Genomic DNA, 18,715 nt, shown 5'->3' with positions numbered 1-18,715 from the left:
TTTTTTTATTTCTATATTTGCATGATTCAGACAGGCCACATCTAGGGGTGTGCACTATTGGCATTACAGATTTTTTTTTTTATCAAAGCCTAAATTTTATATATAAAAAATATAAAAAGTATAAGATTAAATGGCATTTCAACAATTTTGGATGAGTCATTCTAAAACAAAATAATAAAAACTGCTGAAGCAGTCATCGATAAAGGCTTTTTTAGACACCAAATAGACTACCCAATTACATTTACGGTTAACATATTAAAATTTAATTTCCGTTAATTGAGAAACTAAGCTTAGTATGTCTTTCAATACTACTCCGGCATTTCTATTAGTGCTAGAGGAAGAATTGACGGCATTAATAAAAACCTGACAGTTTCCTTCAAAGATTAGTTGACTCTCTGTAATAGATAACACCTCCTCCATCGATGTCCGAAGCGCCAATACTTTTATAATCATAGGTTCAATTATGCCCATAAAACGTCGAGCTCCAGCCAAGATAAAATTACCTGCAAAATCACTGGCCACAAACCAATAGCACCTGTCTGTAGTTACGGATTTAATCTACTGGAATTTTAATTTGGTTTAGTTTTTAAATTAATTTTAGTTCGATTATATTTAAACTTCTTAAAATATATTTTTTCTGAAAGAATTTTATTAAAGAACTGAGATATATTATAATTATCAGATTGACACTTTTTATTTTAAAATTTTATTTAGTGGCCCTTCAGTTTTATTTCCGTTAACTATCAGCGACCTCCATTAACTTTGACACTTACTTTCAAATGATTTGTTATCCCACCTTAATTTTGTGAACGATTTGATCCCTCACTTTTAATTTTATTAAACAATTTGGTATCTCAATTTCAACTCCGTTAAATGATTTGGTTCTTAAATTATCAGAAGAGTCTCTCAATTAGCGAAATTAAAGCTGAGGGACCATTAAATAGATTTTTGAAACAAGCGATACAAACTATTAATTATGCTATATTTCGGGGACTTCGGTATAATTTTCTCTTTATTAAAAGCCACAAGGCGTAGCAAGCAAAAAAAAGAAGAACGCTACAACCTAAGAAAAATTAGACTACTTAATGAAAGAACAAGAAGTTTAAACTACGATTTATATCATTTTCCGGATAAGAGAATTGACTATGAACACACTTGTAAAAACCAACCGTCTTTAAATATTTGAAATGATCAAATAAATAATTCTCCCTCCGTCTCAATAAAATTGTCCACTTTGCTTTATCACACAGTTTAAAAAAAAAAATCATTGTTTATGAATTTTATAAAATTTTCATTATTTTTCTTGTCATGCCCTTATTTAATATAGGCCTAATTACTTAAAAATCACTCACCTTTTAACTTTTTTTCATTTATACCATGACTTAGGAAATTTTTTAATTATACCCTATTTTTGATTTTTATGTTTCATCTCTACCCTAATGAGTTGAATTGACCTATGTTTTTTAGAAATAGCTTAAATTAGTTCTTCATTTTTAACCTATATTATGATAAAACGTTAATGTTAATCATTTATGTATCTTGTTTTTAATATTTTTATCCTTAAATTAATTCAATTATCAAAAAAATTAATTTTGGGTACAGATGAAACATAAAAATCGAAAATAGGGTACAATTAAAAATTTTCCTAGGTCATGGTATAAATAAAAAAAAGTTATAAGGTGGGTGGTTTTTAAGTAATTAGCCCTTTAATCTAAGATCCATTTGCAATTTACTTCTGATTTACTCATTAAAAAATTTTAAATAAGGGTAATATAAAAAAGTTGAATGTAAAAATTGTTACTTTTTAAAGGTTACAAAAGTTTTGGGATAATTTTTTTTTTTTAAAGTAGACAACTTTATGAAACGGATAAAGTATGTTTTATGACTAATTTGGCACGCCCGGCCTTTTCGTGTCAACGCTACATTATACACACACAGTATCAAAGAGGGGATGACATTATACACACACAATATAAAAGGAAATTTAATATATATTTACATTTGAGAATAATAATAAACAAAAAGTACTCTTAAATAAATTACATTGAATAAAATGCATCAAGTAAATTAATATAAAAAATTAAAATATTAATTAGTTGTTCTAAGGAAAACTCATCTATAAAAGAGGGGCCTCACAAGCGGCCCCTCTAACTATTATTCTCGGTCAATAATTCGAGAAGACTCCTCTGATACCAGATATCTCGAGAAGTCTCCTCCAGCTTCAGGTATGATTACACTAAACTATTATTTTATTTTTTAAGAAATATATGAGCAGGTATACTATGCTTGGGAATTCATTCTGGATAATTTTTCAACCTACGCTACTAAATGTTGTTATAAACTCACAAGGTATTACTATTATCATTTTACTTCTAATAATGGTATGTGTTTTTTTAATATTGTCAATTTATTTTATCGTTCTACCGTTTGTTTAACAAATTAATTAAATTTTAGTTTATCTTAATTTGTTAAATGGATGTGTATTTGGATGGCTCATATAGTAGCTACAAAGTCCACTTATTATTTATTGCTTAAAAGAATGGCTCATTTCCTTCATGGGATGGTCATTCTTCTATACATTTATATATTATTATCTTTGGCAAAAAAAAAAAGTTAAAGTATTGTTTTTTTTTTTAAAAAAAATTCTTATGTTTTGCGTTTTCCAAATTTTTCAGAAAAGAATAAAGTTAAATTGCCAACCAACGATTTTTGTAGCGATTTCTACTAAAGCATTTTCAAATGAGAATGAATCCATTTATTGAATTTGGAACTACACACAACAAAGTTATCATGGCAAATGTTGTTACATATGGGAAAATAAGTTGGCATCCATCTATAAAACACAAAAAAAAAAGTTGAAAATTAAATCACAAATATAGTGAATTATAATTTTTACCGGCAAGTGATTTACTGAGTCATATATATGATCAATCAGACGAACCTATATTAAGCCCGCCTAATTGCTCATAATCGAATAATAAATGATTGAGATTCCTTTAAGTTCATTTAAAGTTGAGGAGATCATGTTCACAATTTACACCGTTCGTTGTAAAATGAACGGTGTTGATTAATTTCATTAAAATTATACTCTTTTGATCTACACCTTTCATTTTATAATCAACGGTGTAGATCGTGAACATGACCTTCTCAAGTTCATTTTGAACTTCAGAAAATCCCAATCCAATAATAAATCGGACCCTAAACCACAAAAGGCAATTTCGGCACACCATTCCTATAAACATGTGATCGTGGAGTCATTTTGGGATTTTCGCTAATAGTAGATAAATAACCAATTAGCGATTATCTTCTAAGAGTGTTTATCCCATATAATGGATGTTCCACGTCATTTTTACAACAAGTTAATAATGATCATTTGCGATAAGGAATTTTTATTTATTGTATATATTTTTATCATTAAACATTTGCACATGACTAACGCCTCATTGTTTTATTGCACGAATGACGTGGGATAACCGTTGCGTTGTATAATTATTTATCTTCTAATGAAGGCTATAAATATCTTTATTTTGAGAGTCAGTAGAGGTTAATCACTTTTCTTACCTAAAACACTTATCTTCTCTTCATACTCTCAGCAATGGTGTGCTGACTTTATCTTCGAAGTGGTTTCCAGGCACCAAACTTAATTTTAAATTTTGGCAAATTGTTACTGATATGGAATTCAGGCAAATATTTAGCTTACCACACCATCCATCTATTAGGGCAGGTTGGAATGCATCGTTTAATGTCAAAAATTAAAGAAGATAGCATAAAATGAGGCCATATATTTTATAAAAATTTTATAAAAATTCAGATTTTTTAGTTTTATCTAATTTGTTCCGAAATGTATGAGTCTGTTGCAATTTTATCCAACTATACAATTTTACGTATGTGGCGCTGTCGCATTAACGCCATGTAGGCGCCACATGAGAAAAATTATATAATTGGACAAAATAGAAACGAAATCATACGTTTCAGGATAAATTGGATAAAATTGAAATGTTTAAATTTGTATGAAAGTTTTTTTTTTTTTCACTTGGCCATAAAATTAAGGCCTAATGGTAAAAAAAAAACCAAACCTTTACGATTTGTTGCAATTATATCCAAACCTTTTAATTTCTGCAATAATATCCAAATTGCATTTTTTTTGTTGCAATAATATCCAAATTGCATTTTTTGTAGCAATAATAGTCAAATTAGTGGCTAAACTTGTTGTTTTCAATTAAGATATTAGGCTATTATTATGTTTTGATGTGTAATAATATAGTAAAAGTCCCAAAAAATGGCAAAAAACTCAAAAAGATTCATATAAAAAATGCAATTTGGATATTATTGCAACAAAATTATGCAATTTGGATATTATTGCAAAAATTAAAAGGTTTAGATATAATTGCAACAATTCGTAAAAGTTTGGGTTTTTTTTTGCCATTAAGCCTAAAATTAAAGCACTTGTGGTCTTACATCAAAACAAACAGAATAACACCATTTGCCAAATCGATGGCGATAGCAAAATTGAGTGTCTAAATTGTCCACTTGAAAAGAATAGTTTCCAGAAACTACAAGTCGTGCATCACTTGTGCTCCACTACACTCACATGCTTCCCAAAAGAAACGAACATAATCTGCGGCAATCAATCTCTTTTATGTCTCAAATGGTGTTCATGTCTGGACAAAATTTGCTTATCTTTATGTTATTTGTCCTTTTCATCTTCTTCACATTATTATAGTTTGCGAGTATGAGGCCAAAGATCTTAGACACAAAACGTCATTACAAACGTCAACCTTTATATGACACTTCATTAATATTGGTTCAAATTTGTAGTCATAAAATTTCCACTTTATGTTTAATTAGCAAAAAAAGTTTTATAGACCGTTTTAATATCACACTAGCTCATTTCATCTTTTATCGAAGGAGGGATCTTTTGTATATCAAATTTCAACCTTTGATATTTAGGCCTAGTGTCTTAAAAAAAACTCCAACCTTTTAGCCCCTTTTCAATCATACCCTGATGTTGAAAATTTGTCAATTTTACCCTATTTTACATTTTTGTGTTTCAATTGTACCCTGAAAAATTAAATTAACGTCTTTTACGTTTGGAAATTTGTTTAAAACATTCTCCATGTCTCGCATATATTGATTGTATATTTTTAAAATGTATTTAAATTTAGTTAAATTAATTAAGAATTTAAATTAGTATTAATTTGATTATAGTTTTTAGTTAGTTTTTAAAAATAAATGACTTATTTGTACTTTTTTGAATAAAAAAGAATTTAATTTTATGTTTAGACTTAATTAATTGAATGATTTCATCATTTAAGTAAAAAAATTAACAAAAATTAAAATATTGGGGTACAATTGAAAACGGAAAATTTAAAAGTGAGTAAAATTGATAAATTTTCAACGTCGGGGTGGAATTGAAAAAAAGTTTAAAGGTGAGGGATTTTTGAGTGATTAGGCCTTATATTTATAGCAATTTTTCATTTTCTATTTGCATTGTATAGCTTATTTTAGCTTCTACTAAAAATAAATTTAAAATCTTTGTACAAAAACGTCGACGTTTTGCATAAAACAACGTTACAGAATAAAAAGAAATACTACATAATACTTAAAATATGTGATGCGCCATTTTGAAAAATGAGATTACATACTACTACCGTAAAACATTGAATATAGTATACAAATGGCCCTTTATTCAAAAACATCCTTTATTCAAAAACATATATAATAATATCAAAACGTCACCTTTTTATTACATTCATATATTTTTCAAAAGAGATATGGATTTTTGACGAATGGACCATAGTTGTGGATATTTAATTTGATATAATTAGTTAATTTATAAATGGAGTATTAAAATTTATTTTTTATTTAACTCTTCATCACTACATATATCTTGCCAACCTATGCTCTTCAAGTGCATCCAAATCATCTCTTATACCCTCTCTCTCTCTAGATTTCCGCATCACTCTCTCTCTCTCTCTCTAGAAATGGTTCAAGCACAAGCTCACTTTCTTCTGATAACATTTCCAGCCCAAGGACATATCAACCCAGCTCTCCAATTCGCCAAGCGTTTAATACGCATCGGCGTTCGCGTTACTCTCGCTACTTGTGTATCCGCCGCCCGTCGCATGACCAACGCCTCTTTCCCCGACGGTTTAACATTCGCTACATTTTCCGACGGGTATGACGACGGCGTTACATCCGAAGACGACCGTATCAAGTACATGTCGGAGCTCAAGCGCCGGGGATCAGAGACGATAAACGAACTCATCATTGCTAGTGCCAATGAAGGAAAGCCCTTCACTTGCTTGGCGTACACGCTATTACTTCCTTGGGCAGCCGAGGTGGCGCGTGCTCATCACCTCCCATGGACACTTGTTTGGATTCAGCCCGCTACTGTTCTCGGAATCTATTACTATTACTTCAATGGGTATGCAGATGAGTTTGCTAAATGTAGTGACCCTTCTTACGCCGTTCAGTTACCGGGAAAGCTTCCGGCATTCGTCAGCCGTGACTTGCCGACGTTTGTACTTCCGCCTAATACTTACCCTGCTATACTGTCAACATTTCAAGAGCAGATAGAGTTACTAAGTAAACAAAATAATATTAAAATACTAGTCAATACTTTTGATGCATTAGAATCTGAAGCATTACAAGCTATCGGTAATGACAAGTTCAGTCTCGCCGGAATTGGGCCGTTACTTCCGTCTGCTTATCTTGACGGGAAAGATCCGTCTGACACTTCATTCGGAGGCGATCTTTTTCAAACATCGAAAGAGTACACAAAATGGCTCGACTCGAAACAAGAATCATCAGTGGTTTATGTATCATTCGGAAGCTTATCCGTGTTATCCAAGAAACAGATGGAAGAGATTGCCGGAGCGTTATTGACTTGTAATCGTCCGTTCTTTTGGGTCATACGAGAAGATCCGAACCCGAATCAAGAAAAGGAAAAGGAAGAAGACAATGAGTTGAGTTGCAGAAAGGAATTGGAAGAGAAAGGAATGATAGTGCCATGGTGTAATCAGGTAGAGGTTCTATCGCATCCTTCGGTAGGATGTTTCGTGACGCATTGCGGGTGGAATTCGACGACGGATGGGCTAGTATGCGGAGTTCCGATGGTGGCATTTCCGCAATGGACCGATCAAGGAACGAACGCGAAGCTGATTGAAGATGTTTGGAAGAGTGGAGTGAGAGTTGCACGTAACGGAGAAGGGATAGTTGAAAGTGAGGAGATAAAGAGAAGCTTGGACTTGGTAATGGGCGATGGAGAGAAAGGTGAAGAAATACGGAAGAATGCAGAGAAATGGAAGATATTAGCTAAAGATGCAGTCATGGAAGGTGGCTCTTCGGACATTAATCTTAAGGCTTTTGTGGATCAGGTTAATGGAACAGACTGTTAATTTGTAGTAGCTAATGTTCTTTATATTTATTGTATTCATTGTGGGGGATGAAATTCAATATTTCTATGATACTTTTCGTAAAATGAAAATATTAATCAAATAATTCCATGGTTGGTTATTAAGCATAGCTCATTTAACCACAAGCGGAAAAAATAAAAAGCAAAATCCATCTTAAGCATCTAGCACTTTTATCTTTTTATTTATCTGTTTTTAAAAAAAAAATTAGAGATATCCAAATCAGTGTAAATATAATAAATACTCTCTCGGTCACAAATTGATAGGCAGTATTTTGAATTTGTTTATTCCAAATTATAGGCAGTAATTTATTGCTTAAATGTTTAAATGACATATATATCCTCATTAATTGTACTATATTACATTAAAAAGAGAGAAAAAACCACTAATAAATAAAATCAACACTGCATTAAATAGGGATATGTGTGGTATGTTTGTATAGAATTACTCATTTTGCATAAATTTACTAAATTTCTTAATACTTGTGTTTGTCCTAAATTGCCTATCAATTTGGGACGGAGGGAGTAATATTTATATAAATTGTCAAAAGGGGCCTCCGTAGAACTCTTTACATCCCTTCCAATTCGGTTGGACTAAAGGTAATGCTCAAGAATTTTAAATAATGTTAAATGTGTGTGTTTTTCTAATTATAATTTGAGTTAATTATACTTACTACTGTTCGTTGATTTTTTTTTGTTAAACGAATATATAATTTAATAGCTCATAAAGTAGTTGTCAAGTCCAAATAAGAGTGTAAACGAATTGAGCTGTTTGGTATTCGACTCGAAAAGAGTTCGATTCGTGTTCATTCGTATTTTAAACGAACCAATGTCGAATTTGATTTTATGTTGATTAATTTAAACCAACCGAACATGAATATAGTGGTATTCGACTCTTTTAGGTCCACGACAGCTTGATTAGTGGTTTAAGAATAAACTCGAATAAGAATTTTAATAATAATTCGTCAACAAGCTCTTCTTGTTATGGGATAAGGTACAAAAATGAGTTTGTTGGCTAATTATTATTTAAATAATATTGTTATGGGATTAGATATAAAAATGACCCTAATGTTTACTCTGTAGCTCACATTTTTCCCTAATTTTTTTCGAGTCTCAAAAATGACCCTAATCTTATGAAAGTGGAATAAATATACCCTCCACCGTTAGACTGAGGGGTCTATTTGTTCCAATTTGGTAACGTTAAGGTTATATTTGTTCCATTTTGATAACGTCAGGGTCATTTTTGAGACTCGAAAAACATTAGAGCAACAGCTAATTGTATGCCTAATCAACCGAGTTAATGTTCAAACACACTACTGTTAGACAGAGGGTATATTTGTTCTACTTTGATAACATTAGGGTTGTTTTTGAGACTCAACAACATTAGGGGGGAAATGTGAGCTCCAGGGTAAACATTAGGACCATTTTTGTACCTTAACCCTATTGTTATCTATGCTATAAAAAAAAAAAAACAAACAAAGAGCATGAAGTCGAAACAGACTTCTCTAAAAAAACGCGTACCGACGGAGATTCTTCTAATTTTATTTTTGAATCTAAATAAAAACATCCTTTGATATTTTCAGTAATTCAATTTTTAGCGCATAATTCAATTTTCGTTTCCGTTACCCTCTCTATCTCCCAGTAATTTAGGGTTCCACAAACTCAATCCATCCCCCAATAATCTCTCCCACTCAATCTAATCATGAAGCAGCAGACTAAAAAAAGAAAGAAGAACACTCACCGTTCCCCACGCGCCGCCGTCTCTCCTCATGGTCAGCCAAGCAATCAGCAACAGCAACAAACTGAAAACGTATCCGTTTTAGCACTAATGGAAGCATTTGATTCGATCTCTTTTGAAGAAGCGTCAACGGCTTGTAAACAAGCCAACGGCGATATTAACAGAGCCGCCGACATCTTAGCTGCCGACTTCTCAGACAATGCGGAGGGTCCTTCCACCTCTAGTTCGGTTTCCAGCGGCTTTTTCAGTTCCGATTTGACCTCCGGTTCTTCTAGCTCTAGTAGCAGCGGTTCGGTTTCCGAGGGTAATATGGTGAATAATAGGAAGGGCTTTAATAGAGGAAGTAATAAGCAGAAGAGAGTTATTGCCGTTACTGGGACGGTTTCCACCATTATAGGCAAAGAATATGTGAAGGCTAGTCCTGGTAGAGAGAAATTCTCTTCGAAACCTAAAGAATTTTTGGCGACTAAGGAAGATGCTGAACAGTTCTTGTGTTCTATGCTCAGTGATGATTGTGACCTCGGTATGGCTGTTGTTAGAGACGTGCTCTGTAAGTATTTCTCTGTTCTATTCATAGTTTTCGTTTCAATTTTGGCGTGCAAATTAACTTGTCCGAGCTCATCTTCTTAAATGTGAATGTATGTAAAATTGAATATTTGTTATTTGATCGTTGCAGCTGTTTGATGCTTGACGTTAAGTTAAAACTTATCTTGCAGGTCAATGTGGAAATAATGTTGAAAAGGTATAAAGGAAACTGTGTGAGTTGGACTATGTCCGGAGTCATTTAGATTGTCGTTTTTTGTGTCAGTACCGGTGTATTCCCACAATTGCAATCAACATTTTAAGTTGTTTTCATATTTCGAGAATCTACTGATATGCTTTGACTTCAGCTTAGGACAGTAAATTGCTAAAAGGAACAAAGTTTTTTGAATAAGTGTCTTACAAAGATCTAGTTATTTTGTTTTCATATTTCGTGAATCTACTGATACGCTTTGACTTCCACTTAGGACAGTAAATTGCTAAAACGAAAGAAGCTTTTTCAATAGATGTCATACTAAGATCTAGTTATTGGAATAATAGAGTCCTGTTGTTTTTGGATGAATATCTTGCGTACTGTAATAATATGTTCTAGTGTTCCTTCCAAATTCCCAGGCTTTGGATGTGTTGCTTGATCTATCTTCTTCTTCCTACGAGCACTTGAGAAATGATACTGCATTCCTTGTTGACTGTAATGAAAATGTAAGTAATATATGCTTATGTGCTACCTGATTCTGTTGGATATGTTAGGTAAACCCTTTTTAGTTGCAATTGCTTGCTATAATGCAATTATTTATAATTATTTGTATGTTGGTTCATGGCCTCTCTGGTTTTCTTTTCCTAAAATACTAGACTTTTTCTCTTATCAATCTTGATCATCTGATATGTACATACATTCTGTGTTTCATTTTTTTAATGGTGATTATTGTATTTCTCATAGGTGACAGAGAGGGCAATCGATAACTCTTCTAGTTCAGCTGAAAGCGAAGTTCATGATAGCATATGGGGATATGATTGCAGGTATTGCACTTAGATTATTCTTGTTGCCCCTGATGTTCCAGTTTTTCCTTCTCTGCATGTTTGCGTATGTGCGTGTTTCTGGGTAATGGGTGTTTTTGCACGAGTCATGGGCTTAATAAACTCTGAGGGAGTCTTCAGTAAAAAATTGAAAAACTGTCTGTGATATTAACATTTATTGGCATCGGTTGATTCGGTTCCTCCTACTTCTGCTACTATGTTAATGTAAGCTTCTGATATTAAGTTGCTGTATATATCTTCCTTCACTGAGCTGTGATGTACGTTAATGTACATCAAATCTATTTAGAATAGTCTGATAAGAACATTACACATCTGATACCTCTAACTGAATCCAATTTGAATTCCCCTTGTGATTTAGCCCCTTTTAGGGTTGCTGATAGTTTTATTTAATAGTCTTCTGCCAGTTGCTGGGTTATTCAACTCTGTGAATTGCTTATTTGTTGAAAGCTATGTTTTATGGTTGTACTGTTTTTATCTAGTAGTCATGAAGGATCTCTAATCTCCTAGATTGGGGCTTCTTGAGAACATGTTTGTCAATTTAATTCCTTTTAATGTAATATTTTGTCTATTGTAGGAAACATTCTGAGGTCCTTACGAGTTCTGAACCTCCAACTATCTCAAGAAGGGATGAAACAAATATTCCTCAAAAGGTGTTGGAATCATTGTTTAACATCCCCACAAGCTCTGAGCATGAACCAGGGACTATGAATTGGCGGAATGTGGCAAAAAAAATGCAATTATTGGGGCCTGCTATTGATGCTTATCCACCTAGTGATGCAGTTCCTCAGCAGGGTGGCTTTGGTATTTAATAGTACTTTTTTTAATTTGTTGTTAAACAAATGACTTATGCTCTTAAAACGTAGTCCTGTCATCATCTCCTAATTTGGAGTTCTACTCAGCACACATGCTCTCTGCACTAAATGAACTTGCATGCATGGATAATTTTTTTTCTACTCTATCTACCGTTTTACTGCTTTTTATCTTGGAAGTGTAGCTAAAGGTGCTGAGTATCATTTGTATAGACAATCTGCAAAGCAGCATTGGGATTCAATGCGATCTTGTTATCAAAAAGTAAGTTTTTCCCATTTTTTGTTACTATGATACTATTTGGTACTGCATTCAGGTTCTTAAAAGTAATAAGAATTTAGCACATATAACTGTTTCTGATGGAAATTTAATCCTTATGCAGGCTGCAGTTGCATACTCAAAGGGTGAGCGACAGTATGCATCTTACCTTTCTGACAAGGTAAGTCTGCTTTGTGTAGTATTTTTCGTTTGTGCATATGCATTTAGATCTACTCCATTCATCTCTCTGAATAAGTTCATGTTATATTTCCTACTAAGTCAAGTAATGTTCAATAAATTAGTAATTCACTCACTACAAGTCTACAACTGCTTCATAGTGGTTGTCGAACTGCCTTGCGTACTTAGAAGTTAATGTTTGAAGATCGTTCCTTTTCCCTTTAGTGCTGTTTCTAACTATAATGAGAGTGACAAATAAGATATCTGGGTAAGTAACAACAGAAAGAAAACTAATATGGGAAAACAAAAAGGTATTCTTTTCCCTTGGTATGGGACATATCCAACTTTTAGGTAGGTAAAAAGAAGTTGGAAAAAACCTGCAATGGACATTTCCATACTTGTACTCCTTGAACAATTTGTTGCCAACAGTAAAAAAGGCTGGTGAAAAAATCAAGGAATTTAGTGGAGGTAATCATTTTCCTCTCTTTCCCACTATCCCATCATAGGGCCTGGGCATACCTCTTTTTATTCGGACCAATTTTGGCAAGACAAAGCAACAATGACATCATAGGGCCTGGGCATACCTCTTTTTATTCGGACCAATTTTGGCAAGACAAAGCAACAATGATAGGAGAGTGGGATCTGTTCTCGGTCTCTCATCATTATCATCACATTGCCAAACAGGGTCTAAAACTGGGAAGTTCAGATACATAGGCTTTAGGGATTTGAGGTCTCTGCATCCACATTGTGTGGCTTGATTATCCACTCATTGCGCCTTTTATATCCCATTTGATAGCTCGTGCTATTGACTGGTCACACTTTTGTGTCATTTTAATTGTGACATGATTAAAGGTACCTGCAGTTGCTCTTAGGATCCAAGACAGTTCATTTTTATTTATGTTGTATATTGGTTCTTTATGATCCCACCTGTAATGTTTTAACCTGCATGTAGCTGGTGGATTTTGATGAGATTGTGTTGGACTGATATACTTGAACAGGGGAGAGTACAGATTAAGTTGGCCCGAGAGGCAGAAGAAAATGCAAGCAAGGATATATTTAAAGCTAGGTCAGTTGCATGATGACTTAGTTTTTACAAATGATAACGATGATTTTTTTGTTGACACTTAATGTATAAAATGGGCTAAGATACTTCTTGTGTTCTGCAGAAATAAGGATATTGAGAATGTGATAACAATTGATTTCCATGGGCAGCATGTCAAACAAGCAATGCGATTATTGAAACTTCACCTTCTATTTGGAACATATGTCCGCTGTAAGTGTATGCTGGCCCCCTCACTTTGGAAGTATACTAGCGTTTCAGCTTTCTGAATGGACATATGATATTGTTCTATAATTTAACAAACATTTCTGGTCTGCATCAGCTGTTCGAACTTTGAGAGTAATCACAGGATGTGGGACCCATGGTCTTGGAAAGTCAAAACTCAAAGAATCGGTATGGTTTCCCATGTACTTTATTGGGTATTATTTTGGAATATCAATTAACTTAGTATTTTCAAGGTCTTAGATTTTGTTTTTAACTTGATTGGTGGTTTAGGCCACATTCCATGATACATCTAGCACACAAACAAAACTTCTGTAGTATCAACAGTATTGAGTAAATGAGATTTCTTTCCGGGGATGTAAATGGTGGAAAATTGAATAGAAGTTGATCAGTTAGCATAACGGCTCATATCATGCTAATACTAAACTCTAATAAGAGATAATCTCTATAAGTATTGCCTAAATATGAGGTATGTCGTATGATGTGTTTGAAACACTGTATTTGTGCTATTTCCAGGATTCTGTGTCAATAAATACAAATTTGTTGGGTTCAGCGCATGGGGGTAGGGGTGTGCAAAAACCAACCTAACTGAAGAACAGAACCGAACCAAAATATAGGCTGGGTTCGGTTTTAAACTATTTTGTTCAGGTTTGGTTTCTGAAATGGGAAAACCAAAATAGCCGAACTGTCCGAATTCCGAGATAAATATATATATATAGCATATTTTGCAACATTTCTAGCAATAACTAATTTAGCCTATGGTGGAGTGTATGTTCTCCATCCTTAGGGGCCTGGGTTTGATTCTGCTCTTTTGAAAATCTCTCCTTTTCTCTTTTTTTTCATGTTTACTTCTTTAGAATAGGAAAATGACTTTGGTGGGTTTGAACATGACGAAAGCCAACTGGTAGCGTACATTACCGCTGTGCTGCAGCCTATAATTGTTATACATCATGATATTCAGCTTATATATGGTTATCACTGAATCGAACCGAAATTTTACTCTATTTCTGTTCGGTTTTCTTCAAAGAAAAAGACCGATTGGTTTGGTGAATATGGGGGGTTCTGTAACCGAACCGATGCTCACCCCTACACGGGGGGCCTCATTCCACGAGAAGTACTAATTTTGTTTCCCTGTTTGCAGTTTGGAAACTATTGAAATCTCCAAATCTATATCCCTACCATTACTTTGTTTGAATTATCACTTTCATAACTAACCTCGTATGCTGTTTATACAAGAGCTATAAGCTTCCGTTTTGATTTACATCATCTGCTATTTGCAGATCATAGGACTGCTGGAAAAAGAAGGTATAAGGTGGACTAAAGAGAATCCGGGAGCATTGCTCATTAAGATTGACGGATCCAAAGAATATAGCTTTCTGGATTCAGATAGCGATACTGATTAACTGTATGCTCGCTAAATCAGCCGAAACCACAAGAGGTTTGTTGTATTTATTCCGCTGCCATAATTTCTTAGGCTTCAGATGTTCATAATTATGTAGAAACAACTTTCAATTTATGTAGTTATGTGAAAGGTTAAGCTAGACATACAGCTGATCTTAGAATGAAGCGGTAGATTTAAGTGTCAATTGATGAGAAGTGTGATATATGGTCAGGATGTAATTTATAGAGCTATGTATCTCAATTGTTCATTCGCTTGTAAATGAATGGAACTGTTAAATATTTTTCTTTATTGGGAGCTAAGGAGGATGTCACCCTTGTTTGGACGATTAGCTAGGATTCTATTTTAAATCAGTATGATGCTTTTAGTTTCAATGCGAATGCTAAACTATATCAGTCCCTTTAAAACAAATAATTTTTTCAAAATGTTTGGAATAAATGAATAGATGAATTATCAATATAATTTTGGAAACTGAAAAATCAAGGAAATGTTGTTTAGTCACAATTCTAAGTATTTATAAAGTCCAAACTCCCAAAAAATATCAAACTTTTGCTGCTTTTATTAGTTATGATCAAATTTTTCAAAATCACTAGAAGTAATCGGTTTTTGCATATTATATTTTTTTTAATCACCACAAAAAACCCCACCTTTTAGCCTCTTTTCAGTTGTACCCTAATATTGCAATTTTGTCAGCTGCACCCTAATTCGCACCTTTGGGTTTCAATTCTACCCTCAAAATCAAATTAGACTCTTTTTCACTCGGGAAAAATTCATAAAAACTCTTATAAAGTACTCGTTTGAATTTTTTTCACATAAAAAGTGAAATGGATGATTTATTTTAACTTTTTTCCAGATGAAAAATAGATCAATTTAGTATTTGAGGGTGGAATTGAAAACCAAAGATGCGAATTAGGGTGCAACTGACAAAATTGCAATGTCAGGGTGCATTTGAAAAAGAGTTAAAAGGTGGTTTTTTTTTTAGTGATTAAGCCTATATCTCATATGAAAGTTCAAAAGTCCAGTACTATATTGTTTATGAGGCCTTTGGCAAAAAAAAATATTGTTTATGAGGCAATTGCATCTTGACTTATTTACTACTTATAGTCAAGTCATGCTAAATTTCAAAGCTAGCACTAAATAAAGAGAGATTAGAAATTTACTGTTTCTTTTTTTAAAATGCATGTTGATCATATAAGATTAGTATTTGTGATTAATTTATTTTTATTTTTTAGAAATTAATTTATATTTATGTTTAATAAATTTATTTGTAAACAGATAGAAGAAATTATACCAATAGTCAAAGCTATAGTTTTTTTTTTGATAATAGTCAAAACTATAGTTAGGAAAATCATTTTGCGTTATAATTAATTAACCTGAAAGCCTAGTTTAATACACAAGCCAAACCATTTATGATATTAATTAGAAATCTGAACATGACATTTAATTTAAGGAGCAATTCTAAGCAATTTGAATATGACAAACCATGGCATGAAACTCATTAAAATATTAATTCTTCACATTAGGAAACATTAGACAATACCTAATGGTAGAGATATTATAATTCCATTTCAGAGTTTTCACGTTAAGAAAACACTCTTATTCTATATTTATTTGCTCTAATAAAATTCTTTCAACTGAATTAATAATAAAATGCTCACATTTAAACTCCTGATATCTATCATTACTAAATTTGGGAGCTCCTTTATTCTATATCAATCTCCTTTATAATGCGATCGGCTTAGTCTACGGATGACGTGGTACGTAGACTAAGTCTATGTAATAATTTCTCATATAAATGTCGTCCGTGAAATCTTTTAGCTTCAAGGGCAGAAGATAACCTTATAGTTAGTCCCAGTAGGACAAGTAAACAAACTTGTACGATCATCTTCAGGGTAACTATAAGCATCAGGGCATCTTTCCTTAAAATACCTTGAGAGTTCTGTCGGACCACAATTTCCAGAATTGCAGCAATGTTCCTCTGTCTTCAACATAGGACACGGACCGTTACATCCTCCAGGAACCTTCAACACATTTGGACACTGTCCTATAATATCTGCATTACATTTAATCACTCTGCTACAACCTGTTGATGCTGAACTAAACTCCATAGGAACATTAAACCCGTCGATATTCGATATATCGATAAAATCTTGACGTTCGAACTGGTCTAGTGCGTATTCGGCTAATGTGTTAGGTGCTGTACCGTAACCTTGACATTCGAGAAGCCCGTTGCAGTCTCCTGTCTCGCATTTACCTCTTCCTGATGCGTCGAATTGGCAGTTGGTTCTAGCCCAAATGCGGGCTTGTGTGGTACCGGGGTTAGCACTAATGGGCCATGTTTCCCCGGTGTTGAGTTGCCTGCCGCCCCCCGGTGAGGCTGCTGCCCAGACTGTGTAAGGGCATTTGTTGGTTATGTCAAATGTAGCTGCTTGAGCTAAGGCGAGGTAAGTTAAAAGCAAGGGAAAAGTGAAAAAAGATCTAAAAAGACTCATTTTTCTCGAGTAGGATTGGTTAATTATGTGAATGTTGGTGTGTGGTGATATGAAGGAAGGTGCATGGTATATATAGTGATAGTGGTGACACTGATACCGAGAATTTTAAAAATCAAATCTGTCTGAACTGGTTCAATTAGTTTAATCAAATAATAAAAAATTAATTAAATTATCAAAAAAAATAAAAAAAAAATTAAATCTATGTGAGTTTTTATAATTTTAATAATAATAATTTTTTTTATCAAATTTATGAATACCAACCGGTTTTTTGATTCAACCAGTACATTGGTTCGTATAATTTTTTTCATTCAAATCAACTGAAGCATATTTTCTAATTCTAGAAAGAATACAAACGGACCGGACTCAGCTGGTTGAATGAGTTAAAATGGCAGGCTCTCTTTTTATTATTATTATTATTATTATTATTATTATTATTATTATTATTATTATTATTATTATTATAGCTTTTGAATTGATTTTGATAAAATCAATTGCGTGTAGAAGTTAGATTATTAGTAAGAAAATGTTGATGATAAATTTGGCATATTTGACTAGTATAAGTCAAGAGAAATTGTGGTAAATGTCCCCATAAATATATATCAGACAATTCAATTTTGTGCATTTTCATTGGGTAGGGTTTAAAATTTTACTATTATTTTATTTATATATAAATCTATTGCATATAATATAGAGATAATTTTTTCAAAAACTTAAAATAAATTTTATATATTTTTAAATATAAATATAAATCTTATTTAAATAAGTTCTTTCAAATTTTCTCTCTTATATTTTATTATTTTTATTTCTTGACTGTAAAAATAAGTAACAAAAACTTGTACAATTTATTAAAATTTATTTAAACTAAAAAAACGCAATAGACTTTTTTAACATGCATTAATCTATTTATTTTTGGAAAAAAACTTTCATATCCCTATCTCTCTTTATAGATTTAAAGGTTGTAAATTTAGCATGACTTGACGGGATTTAAAGTCAAGAGGAAACTCTGTGGCGCAGTTGAATTGGAAAAGTGCCTTTTCTGATTTAATTAAGTGAGGTCACAGATTCGAACCGTACTCATGTATGCAGCCGTTTAAAATTTAAAGTCGAGTTTTTCTTCCCATGAAGAATATATCCGGTTCGAATATGGATTAGTCTGAATGTGAAAAATTTAAAGCTACCGTTTTATAGTTAGAATCCGTTCATGACAAACTCATAACATTAACCAAAAGACAAAAGTTAAGAGGAATAGTTGTAAATACCCACGTACCTTTGAAACAATATTGGACTTCCGAGCAAAAGGACACACTTGCGGAACCGGAATATTTTTGGAGGGGGCAAAATTTACTTGGGGAGTGATATACTATTTGTTATTTTTTCTAAATTTTCTCATGTCATTTCATTTTAAAAACATTGAAAAAAGATATTCAACCCTTCAAATATATTATAAAATTTACTAGTTCATCATATTTTAAGAGAAAAATGGGCAAAGACGCCTATATAGTTTAGGGTAGGGAACAAATAAATCCTTTTTGAATTTTTCACCTCAATTAGACCCTTAAGGATTCAAAATTGG

General features: G+C 32.8%; 3 protein-coding genes across 3 annotated transcripts; 2 read left to right on the top strand and 1 right to left on the bottom strand.

Annotated features, from left to right (window-relative positions):
* Window positions 1-5,892: 5,892 nt before the first annotated feature.
* On the top strand, window positions 5,893-7,522 carry LOC126679515 (phloretin 4'-O-glucosyltransferase-like). Its single transcript, XM_050374562.2, has one exon. It carries the CDS (start codon window positions 5,901-5,903, stop codon window positions 7,398-7,400), a length of 1,500 nt encoding a protein of 499 aa, XP_050230519.1. The 5' UTR covers window positions 5,893-5,900; the 3' UTR covers window positions 7,401-7,522.
* A 1,370-nt stretch (window positions 7,523-8,892) lies between these two features.
* Window positions 8,893-14,952, top strand: LOC126679514 (SMR domain-containing protein At5g58720). Its single transcript, XM_050374561.2, has 11 exons — window positions 8,893-9,702; window positions 9,869-9,894; window positions 10,305-10,391; window positions 10,630-10,709; window positions 11,302-11,528; window positions 11,722-11,798; window positions 11,917-11,973; window positions 12,968-13,035; window positions 13,136-13,242; window positions 13,352-13,422; window positions 14,532-14,952. The coding sequence occupies exons 1-11, from the start codon at window positions 9,117-9,119 to the stop codon at window positions 14,652-14,654; spliced, it is 1,509 nt and encodes a 502-aa protein (XP_050230518.1). The 5' UTR covers window positions 8,893-9,116; the 3' UTR covers window positions 14,655-14,952.
* A 1,172-nt stretch (window positions 14,953-16,124) lies between these two features.
* Window positions 16,125-17,193, bottom strand: LOC126679517 (thaumatin-like protein). The gene has a single exon (XM_050374563.2). It carries the CDS (start codon window positions 17,140-17,142, stop codon window positions 16,471-16,473), a length of 672 nt encoding a protein of 223 aa, XP_050230520.1. The 5' UTR covers window positions 17,143-17,193; the 3' UTR covers window positions 16,125-16,470.
* Between the last annotated feature and the right edge of the window lie 1,522 nt (window positions 17,194-18,715).

This window comes from Mercurialis annua, linkage group LG4 (genome assembly GCF_937616625.2).
Source record: "Mercurialis annua linkage group LG4, ddMerAnnu1.2, whole genome shotgun sequence".
NCBI lineage: Eukaryota > Viridiplantae > Streptophyta > Magnoliopsida > Malpighiales > Euphorbiaceae > Mercurialis > Mercurialis annua.
This window is presented reverse-complemented; position numbering and strand designations above follow the sequence as displayed.

Excerpts from the sequence above, each read along its gene's own strand:
- LOC126679515 (XM_050374562.2), top strand. The coding sequence starts at position 5,901 with ATGCTCTTCAAGTGCATCCAAATCATCTCTTATACCCTCTCTCTCTCT.
- LOC126679514 (XM_050374561.2), top strand. The coding sequence starts at position 9,117 with ATGAAGCAGCAGACTAAAAAAAGAAAGAAGAACACTCACCGTTCCCCA. Across the intron at positions 9,703-9,868 it reads TGTTGTTAGAGACGTGCTCT|GTCAATGTGGAAATAATGTT; the intron begins GTAAGTATTTCT and ends CTTATCTTGCAG. Across the intron at positions 13,243-13,351 it reads ATTTGGAACATATGTCCGCT|CTGTTCGAACTTTGAGAGTA; the intron begins GTAAGTGTATGC and ends GGTCTGCATCAG.
- LOC126679517 (XM_050374563.2), bottom strand. The coding sequence starts at position 17,142 with ATGAGTCTTTTTAGATCTTTTTTCACTTTTCCCTTGCTTTTAACTTAC.